Source organism: Macaca nemestrina, chromosome 8 (genome assembly GCF_043159975.1).
Source record: "Macaca nemestrina isolate mMacNem1 chromosome 8, mMacNem.hap1, whole genome shotgun sequence".
Classification (NCBI taxonomy): Eukaryota; Metazoa; Chordata; class Mammalia; order Primates; family Cercopithecidae; genus Macaca; species Macaca nemestrina.
In genome coordinates, this window is record NC_092132.1 from 56,859,051 (window position 1) to 56,873,196 (window position 14,146).

Here is a 14,146-nt window from a genome sequence, read left to right on the forward strand (position 1 = left end):
GAAGTTATATACTTTATTATGTCTTACTGGCACATACTTTGGTGTCAAATATAAGTAACATTTTGGCATAGGGCTTTTAGAAGAGATATTCCTTGATGGTTTGGTCCAAAGTTAAATATAGTTGTATTAATTCAACTTTGATAATTAAAGAATTTGAATCCTCTCTGGATTTTCTTTGAATGTTAGTGGTGTTAAAAATCTCTAATGTTCTATTTCTGTATATTGTTCTTTCACTCTTAAACATAATGAAAAGTTATTTTTAGAACAGCATTTTGCTCCTTTAGAGATATTTGTTTTCTGTTAACTTGTTTTATGCTTTCTTTATGTTCTCTGTTATTTTGCCATTTAAAAAAAAATCTCCTTTCACTGTAATAGAAATTATACACTTTTCTGGCCTGATGTTTATTATTTTGTTTATGTGTCTTGGAAATTTCTTTTTCTCTAATTTGGTGGGATGGAAATTGAACAAATATGCTATATATTCCACCCTACCAAATGTCTTACAGAATGTTTTATTCCTGTGACAATTTGGAAGAAATATATATTGTTTTTATTTCTACTTGTAGTCACATTTATGTGTATTATGCTTACTTCTCAATATTGATAATAAAACAATTTTTACTTTCTGTTTAATGGAAAAGCTGAATTTGCCATTTTTTTCTTTCTTTTCATTTTCACTTTCTACTCCCAAGTATTTTAAAATTGAATCTAAATATATAGTTTCTCCTTATTAACAAATTACATCTTTTTTCAATAAATCTTAACTTTCATAAAAACTTTGGCATTTGTGTGTTGCTATATACTATTAAAAGAAGTATTTAAGACTTTTGCTCTCGGCTCAGACAAATAAAGAGCTTGGAAGTTTTCACTGTGATTCTTGCAACAAGAAAACATGCTGCACTGAAATTGCTTACTTTTCTTCAACCCATCAAAAAAATTGAGGTTACAGAGCAAACTGCTACCCTGAAATCTGGAGAGACAAGTAAATATAGAGAATATAGAGAATCACAGCTTCAATCAGCTTACTTGAAGAAGAAGACATTGGAGCTACAAACTAATCAGAACCCTTGATTGCTAACTTTGAAGAACTGTGAGAAGCTCAATGTGGAGTGCCATGAAGGTGAAAAACTCCTGGGGCCACAGTCTTAGCAGTCCTCCTTTCTCTCTCTCTCTCTCTCTCTCTCTCTCTCTTTCTCTCTCTCTCTCTCTCTCTCTCTCTCTTTCTCTTTCTCTCTCTCTCTCTCTCTCATACACACACACACACATACACCACTTTTGTACGTGTTACAGCTAGAAAACCCACCAGGTTTTTACAGTGAAGAGCCAAGAAAAATAATCTTCATCTTCCTGGCAGGGGAGAAGAAAATGTAACCAATTTAAAATACTCCTGGAACATTTTTCCAAAGAAAGGCCAATACTCAGAGGAAAAGGCTTTACAGGGCCTCAGCCAACCTTGGGGGAAGGGCTATTACCCACTGCAATTCCTTGTACACACTGTCTCACATAAGGGAGCAAAAACATAGAAACATTGTGAGGTCAGAGATTCAGGATACAGACTCATTAAAAGGCTGATATTTAATCATAGGATTAGAGAACTCTTCCCCTTCCCTGCATCCTACGCCACGTCACCAGAGCTTCAGTATAATAACAGTGGATTACAATTGAAAGAATCACAATGTACAGACTCTATTTAAGAAGAAATTCTTAGCGAAAACCAAAGACAACAGGGCAGACAAAAAACAGACACTAGAAGAAATTGTAACCTCTAACACAGCTATAGCAGATAACCCAAATCATAGCCAGATTAACATAAAAGTCACATTAAAGAAGGCTCATTTACCTCAGCTTCTATTAAATGGTATGTCATGTTCATATTTCAATGAAAAAATTTCAAGATATGCTAATAGACAAGAAAAACCTTTCAAAAAACACACCAATCATTAGAACAAATTCAGATATGGTGCAGACTTTGGAATTTCCACAATGGGAATCAGAAACAATTATGATTATTATGTTAAGGTGTTAATGAAAAAAGTGGCAAACATGCAAGTACAGATGGGGAATGTACACAGAAAAAAAACTAAGAAAGAATCAAAAGAATATTCTAGAATCCAAAACATTGTAACAAAAAATAAATAATTATTCCTTTAATAAATAATTTAATTCAATAGTACATTGAAAAAATATGAAAAAAGAATTATTCAACTTAAAGATAAGTCAATAGAAACTCCCAAAACTGAAATTCAAAGAGAAAAATAAATAAGAAGAGAAAAGAATATCCAAAAACTATAAGATAATTTCAAAAGAGGCAACACATACATAATTGGAATACCAAAAGAAAATAAGGAAGGGTACAAAAAATTTTTGAAGTAATAACGGCACAGATATATGTATATATATTTTAACTAGTGACGAACATCAAACCAGAAATCTAGGCAGTTCAGATAACACCATACGGGTTAATAACAAAAACTTTGGGTGCATCTTACCCAAACTGCAGAAAAGCAAAGACAAAGATATCATCTTCAAAGTGGGGACAGTAGGAGACATTCACTGCAAAGGAATCAATAAAATAATTATACTTCTTGCCAGAAAATATGCAAGAAAGAAGAGTATGAACAGAAATATTTAATCATCAACAAAAACATCATCTATTTAAAATTTTCTAGAACTTCTAGAACTAATAAGCAATTATAGCAAAGTTGCAGAATATAAAGTTGACATATAAAAGTCAATTGCTTTCTCTATTTACTATAGCAAAGACTTGGAATCAACCCACATGCTCATCAATGACAGACTGGATAAAGAAAACGTGGCACGTATACACCATGGAATACTATGCAGCCATTAAAAAAAAAGAATGAGTTCATGTCGTTTGTAGGGACATGGATGAAGCTGGAAGCCATCATTCTCAACAAACACAGGAACAGAAAAACAAACACCACATGTTCTCACTCATAAGTGGGAGTTGAACAATAAGAACACATGGACACAGGGAGGGAAAGATCACACACCAGGGCCTGTTGGGGAGTGGGGAATACAGGGAGGGAGAGCATTAGGACAAATACCTAATGCATGTGGACTTAAAACCTAGATAATGAGTTGTTAGGTGCAGCAAACCACCATGGCACACATACACCTATGTAACGTACCCGCACATTCTGCACACGTATCCCAGAGCTTAATTTGAAATTTGAAAAAAGGTCATTTATAATATCACTAAAAAAGAAATACATATAAATCTAACAAAAATATATTTAAAAACCAATATATGAGTAAACTATAAAATGCTAATGAAAAAAGTTGGAAAAGCTCTAAATATGGAAAGATAGCTCATGAATTAAAAGACTCAATATTGTTGGCCGGGTATGGTGGCTCATGCCTATAATCCCAGCACTCTGGGAGGCTGAGGCGGGTGGATCATGAGGTCAAGAGATTGACACCATCCTGGCCAACATGGTGAAACCTCATCTGTACTAAAAATACAAAAATTAGCTAAGCGTGGTGGCGCGTGCCTGTAGTCCCAGCTACTTGGGAGGCTGAGGCAGGAGAATCACTTGAATCTGTGAGGCGGAAGTTGTAGTGAGCCAAAATCACACCACTGCACTCTTGCCTGGTGACAGAGAGAGATTCCGTCTCAAAAAAAAAGGAAAAGAAAAAAGAAAAGAAAGGATAAAAAGACTCAATATTGTTAAAAAGTTCATTTTTCTTAACTTGATCTACTGATTCAATGCCACATTAAGCAAAATTTATTCTATAGTTTATATGAAAAGGGAAAAGACCTTGAATAGCCAACATAAAACTTAAGAACCAAGATTGAGTATATGTGATGTACACAATCTATTTCTAGACTTACTATATGTTTACTGTTATCAAGACAGCATGGTATTACTCAAAGAATATAGAAATATATAAATAGAACAAAATAGAAATGCCATAAATACACCCAAACATATATAGTCAGCTGATCTTTGACAAAGGCAATTTAACTGTAAAGGATTAGTTTTTCCAACAAATGATGTTGGAATAAGTGAATATTGATGCACCAAAACACACCTTATTGAACTTGCACCTTACACAAATAATTAAGTTAAAATTCATCTTAGACTTATAAAATTTCCAGAAGAAAATATGGGTGATCTTGCTTTTGGCTTGACTTTGTAGATAAAATATCAGAAGTACAAACCATGAAGAAAAACATGATATGAGAGTTTTTTAATTAAAAACTTTTACTATGAAAAAGGCACTGCAAAGAGAATAAAAGAAACAAGCCATAGACTAAGAAAAAATCATTCACAAAACAAATATCTGATATGTATGCAGCATATATAAAAACACTTGAAACTCAACAATAAGAAAATAAACAACCCAATTTTTAAAATGAGCAACATTCACTATAGCCACACACAAAAATAAAATACCTAGGAATACAGCTAACCAGGGAGGTGAAAGATCTCTACAATGAGAATTATGAAACACTGCTGAAAAACATCAGAGACTACACAAACAAATAGAAAAACATTCCATGCTTATAGATAGGAAGAATTAATGTTATTAAAATGTCCATAATATCCAAAGCAATATACAGATTCAGTGTGATTCCTATCAAATTACTAATGACATGCTTCACAGAATTAGAGAAAAGTATTCTAAAATTAACAAGGAATGAGAAAAGAGCACAGTAGTCAAAGCATCATAAGCAAAAAGAACAAAGCTGGAGGCATCACATTACCTGACTTAAAACTATACTACAAGGCTACAGTAACCAAAACAGCATGATATTAGTACAAAGAGACACATAGAACAATTGAACAGAATAGAGAGCCCAGAAATAAAGCCACATATCTGCAATGATCTGATCTTGACAAAAACAAGCAGTGGATGGTACTGGGATAACTGGTTAGCCATATACAGAAGACTGAATCTGGACCCTTTCCTATACAATTCTTGAATAAAACCTAATAAACACCATTCTGCACATCAGCCTTAGGGAAGAATTTATGACTAAGTCCTCAAACCCAATTATAACAAAAATAAAAATTGACAAATGAAACCTAATACAACCAAGGAGCTTCTACACAGCAATGGAAAGTATCAACAGAGTATATAAATATCCCACAAAATGGGATAAAATATTTGCAAACTATGCATCTGAAAAAGGTCTAATATCCAGAATCAACAAGGAACTTGAACAAATTAACAATAAAAAAACAAACCACCCAATTAAAAAGTAATCTAAGGACATTAACAGATACTTTTATAAAGAAGACATATATGTAACCAAAAAGCATATGTAAAGATGCTCAACATCATTAATCATCAGATAAATGCAAATACAAACCACAATGAGATAGATACCATCTCACACCAGTCAGAAGGGCTATTATTAAAAAGTCAAAAAATAGCAGATGCTGGCAAGGTTGCAGAGAAAAGAGAATGCTTATATACTGCTGGTGGGAATGTAAACTAGTTCAGCCACTGTGGAAAGAACTTTGGAGATTTATCAAAGAAAGCAGAGCTACCATTTAACCCAGCAATACTATTTTGGATATATACCCAAAGGGATATACATTATTCTACCATAAAGACATATGAACACATGTGTTCATTCCAGCAATTTACAATAGCAAAGACAGGGTATCAACATAAATGTCCATCAATGGTAGATTGGATAAAGAAAATGTGGTACATATACACTATGGAATACTATGCACTCAAAAAAAATAATGAGATCATGTCATTTGCAGTAACATGGATGGAGCTGGAGGCCATTATCCTAATTGAACTAATTTAGGACAGAAAACCAGACACCACATGTTCTCACTTACAAGTGAGAGCTCAACATTGAGCACACAAGGACACAAAGAAGGAAATAATAGACACCAGGGCCTACTTGAGGGTTGTGGGTAAGAAGAAGGTGAGGATTGAAAAACTATCTATTGGGCATTATGCTTATTACCTGGATGATGAAGTAATATGTACAACAAACCACCGCAACATACAATTTAATTATGGAACCAATCTGCACATGTACCACTGAAATGAAAATAAATGTTAAAATAAATAAATAAATAGGCAACCTCACCAAGAAGGTATACAGATGGTAAATAAGTATATGAAAAAATGCTCAACATAATATGTAATTAAGAAATTACAAATTTAAGCAAAAAAGATACCATTACATACCTGTTACAATGGCTTTGATCAAACAAAACTGACATTACAAAAAATGCTAGCAAGAATGTAGAGCAATAAGAAATATCTTTCATTGATAGCAGGAATGCAAAATAATACAGACACTTTGGAAAACAGCTTGGCAATTTCTTACTGAGAAGAATAAAATTTTACTACATTTTTCAGAAATTGCACTGCTATCCGTTTACCTAACTGATTTGAAAACCCATGTCCACACAAAATGGTGCACATGTAAGTTTTTAACAACTTAATTCATAATTTCCCAAAATTGGAAGCAACAAGATATAACTCAATATGGGAGTATATAAATTATAACATACTCCATATGACAGAATATTCTTCAACAATAAAAAAGAAATGAGCTATTAAGCCATAAAAATACAGGGATGAAACTTAAATACATATCACTAAGTTAAAAAAGTATATAGTCATCTTAGGGTTTATGATTTTCTGGCTAGCAGTTAGACTGTGTTTACCATTTGTTACAACTGTAGGTATCAGGGGCTAAATTTTCCTCTTCTGACCTCATTTTTGTCTCTCACATTACTTTTGAGTTTTCCTAGAGATTTCTTCTTGAAGAAGGTTGAATCTTAAATTTTTTTCAGTTTTAATTTTCAGTTATTATACAGGAGGTCTGTAGATACAGGGGCAAGGGTTGAGGGGTCAGAAACATTCTGTATTTCCACATCATATCTCAGTCTTTAAGTGGCCCCGTATCTCTAAGCTGTGACCTTCACAAGAACTTCTCAGCTTCCCTTCAATCCCCTTAGGTGAGACAGGAATCCTGAGGGTTGCTGGAGATGGGTATTTATCTTCCCTTTCTCTGTAGGTAGGTGAGGCTCTGGCAAAACAGTTTCCCTTGAGAACAGGTCTTTGCTATTGAGAACAGAACACAATGAGTGTATTTGAAAATGGTTAAATTCCTCTACTCCTGAAGGAAGCAGGGGCAATTTTATTTTTCTCTTCTTCACCCTAAGTATCTGTGAATATTTGTGCTCCTGTGTTAGGTGCGTATATATTTAGGATAGTTAGATCTTCTTATTGAATTGAACACTTTTAGCATTATGTAATGCCCTTCCTTGTCTTTTTTGATCATTGTTGGTTTGAAATCTGTTTTGTCTAAAATTAAAATTGAAACCCTGCTTTTTTCTGTTTTTCATTTGCTTGGAGGCTTTTCTCCATCCCTTTATTTTGAGCCTGAGTGTCATTATATGTGAGATGGGTCTCTTGAAGACAGCCTACCATTGATTGGGTCTTGCTTTTTTATCCATCTTGCCACTCTGTCTTTTAAGCAGGGCATTTAGCCTGTTTACACTCAAGGTTAGTACTGATATGTATGGATTTGATCCTGTCATTGGGCTGTTAGCTGGTTATTAAGTTGGCTTGTTTATGTGGTTTATGTGTGACACTGGTCTGTGTGTTTAAGTGTGTTTTTTTATTAGCTGGTAGCACTTTTTTCTTTCTGTATTTAGTGCTCCTTGTGAGATCTCTCATAAGGCAGGTCTGATGGTAATAAAGTCCCTCAACATTTGCTTATCTGAAGAGGGTCTTATTTCTCCTCACTTAGGAAGCTTAGTTTGGCTGGATATAAGATTCCTGGTTGAAGATTTCTTTCCTTAAGAATGTTAAATATAGGCTCCCAATCTCTTCTGGCTTGTAGGGTTTCAGTTGAGAGGTCTGTTGTTAGCCTAATGGGAATGACTTCGTAGGTGATCTGCCCTTTCTCTCTAGCTGCCTTTAACATCCTTTCTTTCCTTTCATTCTTGAAAAATCTGACAATTTTGTGTCTCAGAGATACTGTTCTCATGTAGAATTTTCCAGGAGTTCTCTGTATTTCCTGAATTTGACTGTTGGCCTGTCTAGCAAGGTTGGAGAAGTTTTCATGGATGATATCCTGAAATACATTTTTCAAGTTGTTTACTGCCTCCTCCTCCCTTTCAGGGATGCCAGTGATTTGTAGATTTGGCCTCTTTACATAATTCCTTACCTCTCGGAGGTTTCTTTCATTCCTTTTTATTCTTTTTTCTTTATTTTTGTGTGACTATCTTATTTCAGAGAACCAGTCTTCAAGTTCAGAGATTATTTCCTCAGCTTAATTTATTCTGCTGTTAATACTTGCAATTGCATTGTGAAATTCCTGTATTTTGTTTTCAGCTTTGTCAGATTCATTAGGTTCTCTTTTATCTCAGCTATTTCATCCTTCAGTTCCTGTATCACTTTGTTGTGTTTCTTATTTTCCTTGAATTGGGTTTCCCCATCCTTCTGAATCTCAGTGATCTTTGTTCCTATTCATATTCTGAATTCTATTTCTGCCAATCCAGCCAGTTCGACCTGGTTAAGAACTCCTGCTGGAGAACTGGTGTGGTCATTTGGAGGACATATGACACCCTGGACATTTGAGTTACCAGAGTTCTTGCATTGTTTTTTTGTTTTGTTTTGTTTTGTTTTGTTTTTTGTCATATCAGCATGTGGGTGTTCCTTTAACTGTCATGGAGATTAAGTACAGTCAGTAGGCTTCTTTTCTGGATGTTTTCACTTGGCTGAGGCTTTGTGTACAGTCTTAATTTGAAGCTGACCTCTTGTCTCTGGTTTCAGAGGGGGTAGGTTAGTGAGGTATTTTTGATGTTGAAGCTTTGATGTTATCCAGCAGATGATGCTTAGGCTTATAGCTCAGCTGGTAGACTCTTGTTTGGTGTGTGGCTCCCCTTTGTTTCCTCACGGCTGCAGCCTTGTTCCCTCTTAGTGCTCTGAAAGTGTGGGTTTCTCTCCCCCTTGAGTGCTGGCTATAGTTCATGACTTGACACTCCTGGGCTGCCCATTGCAGCTCTGGGATCATTGCAGTGTTTATGTTCCCTTTCCAGCTTAGAGGTAGCAGAGGAAGAAATTTTAGCAATAGTTGTGGCCAAGGGTAGTTTGCTTGACTCCTGGGGGCTCCACGTCAGAGAGATGCAGGTTAGCAGTCACTCAGTGCAGTCAGCCCAAGATGGAGGGTTTGTGCTGTGGGCCTAAGCAAGGAGAAACCTGTCTGGTGGTGAGCCATGGGGTGTGTGTGGGACCCATGGGCAATGAACTCGCCTTCTCTTCTTGGGTCAACTGCAGCTTGTTGGAGGTGTGGAGAAGGGCCTTTGCTCCTTCATTAGTCTGAGGGTGGCAAGAGCAGTTCCACTGCAGAGGCAGTGGCTGAGGCTTTCAGTTGACATTGGAGGCTCTTTCAAGGGAGTTGCTGAGTTGGTACTGGCTCAATAGCTCTGGTGGGGATAGGGGGTGGCTGGAGGCCCAGGACTAGAGGACTGCCGAGTGAGTCTGGCCACTTTTCCGTAGGGTTGCTGTGGTTTGCTTGGGGATCCACTACATTCCTTAGTAACCTCATATTTTCCAGAACCTGGAGATGTCCCCAATTAAGGCTGCAAAACAGGAAAGATGGCAGCCTGTCCCTCCCTCTGGAAACTTTGTCCTAGGGAGGTACAGACCTGTTGCCAGCCCAAAGGCACCTGTAAGAAGTGGCTGGATCCCCAGTTGGGAAGTTCCACCCTGTGAGGAGGAATAGGATGGGGACCCACTTAAAAAAAGCATCTGGACACATTTTGGTAGAGCAGCTGTATTGTGCTGGGGGTCCACTTCAGCCCTCGATCACCTCAGACACTCTGAAGCCCAAAGGCTGGAAGAGCTAAGTTGCCCAACAGCAAAGATGGTGGCTTGCTCCTCCCTCTGGGAGCACCATTCCAGGGGGAATTCAGATCTCAGTAGGCTGGAGAGCTTGGGTGGGGGTGGCTGCATGCTGTAGTTGGTAGGTTCCACTGGTGAGGAGGAATGGAATCAGGCATCTGCTTAAAGCAGCAGTCTGGCCACAAGTTTTGATAGAGCAGCTGTGCTATGCAGTGGGATCCCTTCCACCCCAGGTTGGCTCAGACTCTTCAAAGCCTGAAGGCTGGAATCACTAAGGTGCCCAAACAGCAAAGATGGTGGCCCATCCCTTGCCTCAGGAGCTCTTTTTCAGGATGTGTAATGCCACTACTGGTAGCTGGCCGGAATTCCAATCCAGTGTGGCTTCTATTGTGAGGTGCCATGGGAGTGGGGCCTGGGGGCCATTGCTGCTCAGCCCCTGGATTCAGCCTCTTTCCTAAGGGTACATACAAAAGTCTAAGCTTCCATGTTGTTGAAGCTGCCACTACTTTTGCCAGAAAACCCAATTATCTAAGGCTCCAGTGTCTCCATGCATGCCTGAGTGGCCGCTGTGCCAAGACTCCATGTAGCTCTGTCAGATTGAAGGCTGAAGGCCCTGGTGGAGTGGGTTCACAAGGAGATCTCCTGACCTGAGGGTTGCAAAGATCTGTGGGAGAGGCATGGTTTCCTGGGGTCACTCATTTACTCACCACTTCCCTGGGTTGGGGAGGGTCCCCTGGCTCCATGTTGCTCCTAGTTGGGCCATTGTCCTGTCTTGCTTTTCTTCATTCTCTGTGGGTCAATTTGTTTCCTTGATTAATCCCAGTGTGAGTACTTGGATGTTTCAGTTGAAGGTGTTATATTTACTCACCCCTTCTGTTCCTTTCTGGAACAGCCACACACACTGGCTGCTTCTAGCTAGCCAGCTTGGCCACTCCCCTCCTATCCTTTTCTTAAATAAAAGAAAATAAACTTAGCAATTGACCTGCTGATGTTATATAGCTGGGTGTCATATATGGCAAAGATCAAACTCAGGACTCTTCTGATCCCAAAGTAGGGGCTTGTTCCTATGAAAAATATCCAATTAAAAAAAAGCACACATATGCTTGAAATTCTGTTTTTTACAGTCTCAAAAAAGAATTTAAAAAGCCTAAAATTACTACAGATGCTTTGCCTTCATTTTGAGTAAATCATTTCTTTTTTGAAACTAAATCCATGTTTGTACAAACTCTTCCAGGTTAAAGACTATCTTGTCATTCTCTGAAATTTTCTATTCAACTAATTGTCTTAATTAATTAATATATTAACTTATTTTAAAAATCTAATTTTAAGACTTTGGAGATGCTAAATAACTATAGGTTGAGTAGCTCTTATCCAAAATGCCTTAGACCAGAAGTGTTTTGGATCTTGGATTTTGGAAAATTTGCATATACATTATGAAATGTCTTGGGAATGGAACTCAAATTTAAACATGAAATTCATCTGTGTTTTATATACACCTTATACATATAGTCTAAAAGTAATCTTATACAACATTTTTAATAATTTTATGCATAAGACAAAATTTGTGTACATTGAACCATCAGAAAGCAAAGGTGTCACTATCTCGGCCACCTTTGTGAAGAGTGTGGCTGTTTGGCATCGCCATCATTCTTGACTAAATTTATATGCTACCAATTAGCAATCATTTTATTACTTACAAATAAGAACTTAAGAGTAAAAATATGGCATACCATTAATACAGTGAGAAAAATAATATGTTCAATGTAACTACGGACAATAGCGTCACCAGAATACCTGAATCTGCTGTTAAACAACTGGAACAACAAACAATAAAAGGTCTTCAGTCTCTATCTATGATGCTGTATTTTGACTAAAAGGTTACTGTACACATTATTTTGTTTCTTGGGTGAGAAGAAACAGCAGAAGCTGTTGAGGGACCAGAAGAGGTCCTCTATGGATGAGGAGGCATTCTGCAGGATGGCTTTTTAAAATATTTCTACCAGAGTTATCTTTCTCATTAATAACAATTTTTGTCTCAGAATTCTCTCTTCTATTTTATAACTGACATGATCTCTGGTTCTGTTATGAATGCATGCTACTCTAGTCCTTTAATAGGCCCATCAACATTTTCACCATGTTGTCTATAGGCACTTTTTCTCTACAGTGTTAACATCACCTTTATAGTCACTAGATCACAATAACCTGGATTCAGAATCATTTCTGCTATTTCACCACCAGCCAGTGAATAAAGTATTGTAGCCTCATTATCAGTGTTAAAACTTCTTCTATATCTACATCTTCCAGCTTACTTAAGAGCTATGAAGGTACATTGTTTTTGCATGTGTGATTAGGTCAATCATTTTTTTCCTCACTTGATGGACAGAATCCTCCAAAATCACCACCTTGTCCGTCATTATCATTGTACATAGTGACAAGCCAGAGGTTGTGCCAGGCATGCATGCACAACTGTTTCTTTAGTCGCTGTGTTCTAAGCATTGACAATAGCACATACACCATTCTTTATGCTAAACTCCTTCTGAAAACTTTCCATACCCATGCCTCTGTTCATTATTGCTAGAAGGTGTTTTTATATTTACTCTTCATTAATCTAAGGATATTCCAATCATATGGCTAAATTAATGGAGTCACATTTGGGAAAAAGTACATGGCATAAACTTTATTCTTATGAGAATTTCAGCTGAAAGATGAGCAGAACAGTTGTTGAGAAATAATAAAATCTTGCAGTTGTCATCCAGTCTGGCTTCTCTCTAGTGAGCAGAAGCCACTGGTAACAATGTTTGTGACACCAACCAAAAAGATGTCCCTGGTGACTCATGTCTTTTTGTTAGCATAATAAAACACTGATAAGAATTCATTTTTTTGTTTGTTTTTGAAAACTGTGAGGACAGAAATTCTTGCTTATCACAACAAATTTACACTTAGGCATGTCTGCTGCATTAGCACATACCAATGCAGTTATTCTGTCCTTGATATCTTTAATTCTTGTAGGGGCTCTCTCATCAGATGTAGTCAGTGTCTTTCTGGAACAATAATTTCAAAATAGTGATGTTTAATCAGCAGTATAGACTTTTGTTCTGGCATCAAATTTTTATCAGTGATGACCCTGGCCAACTCATCAATGACTTTCCCCACTGCTTCATGATTAGCAGATACTTTTTCAACAAAAATCTTTAAAAATTTAATGTTGTGTCTTTTCTTAAAGTTTTGAAATCAACCTGTCCAATATTCACAGTTTCTTCTAATTTGTGGTTTATTGTAATATGTTTCTTCTTGTCTCATGATCAGTGTACCATCAAGTGGCATGTTCTCACTGACAAGCTGATAGAGCCACTGATATGATTTGGCTGTGTCCCCACTGAAATCTCATTTTGAATTGTAGCTCCTATAATTCCCACGTGTCATAGGAGGGACCCAGTGGGAGGTAATTGAATCATGGAGGTGGGCCTTTCCCATGCTGTTCTAGTGATAGTAAGTCTTATGAGATCTGATAGTTTTATAAAGGGGAGTTCCCCTACACAAGCCCTCTTGCCCGCCTCCATGTAAGATGTCCCTTTGCACTTCCCTTGTCTTCTGCCATGATTTTGAGGCCTCCCCAGCCATGTGGACTTGTGAGTCCATTAAACCTCATTCCTTTATAAGTTACTCAGTATTGGGTATGTCTTTATTTACAGCATGATAACAGACTAATACAGTAAATTGGTACCACAGTGGGGCACTGCTGCAAAGATACCAGAAAATGTGGAAGCAACTTTGAAACTGTGTAACAAGCAGAGGTAGGAACAGTTTGGAGGGCTCAAAAGAAGAAAAGAAGATGTGAGAAAGTTTGGAACTTCCTAGAGACATGTTGAATGACTTTGACCAAAATGCTGATAGTAATACGGACAATAAAGTTCAGGCCGACGTGGTCTCAGATGGAAATGACGAACTTGTTGGGAACTGGAGCAAAGGTGACTCTTGTTATTCTTTAGCAAAGAGACTAGCAGCATTTGCCCCTGCCCTAGAGATCTGTGGAACATTGAACTTGAGAGAGATGATTTAGGGTATTTGGCAGAGGAAATTCCTAAGCAGCAAAACATTCAAGAGATGATTGGGATGCTGTTAACAACATTCAGTTTTACATATTCACAAAGATACCATTTGGAATTGGAACTTATTTAAAAGGAAGTGGAGCATAAAAGTTCAGAAAATTTACAGCCTTATGATGTGATAGAAAAGAAAAACCCATTTTCTGAGGAGAAAGTCAAGCCACCTGCAGAAATTTGCA

General features: G+C 37.2%; 1 protein-coding gene across 1 annotated transcript in view; it reads right to left on the reverse strand.

The window, feature by feature from the left end:
* The window catches only part of LOC112429404 (uncharacterized), a 235,185-nt gene that overhangs the window by 75,797 nt on the left and 145,242 nt on the right, over positions 1-14,146 (reverse strand). The window contains exon 4 of the mRNA XM_071067417.1: positions 2,490-2,553. Coding sequence (XP_070923518.1) covers positions 2,490-2,553 — 64 coding nt within the window. The remainder of the gene's footprint in view (positions 1-2,489; positions 2,554-14,146) is intronic.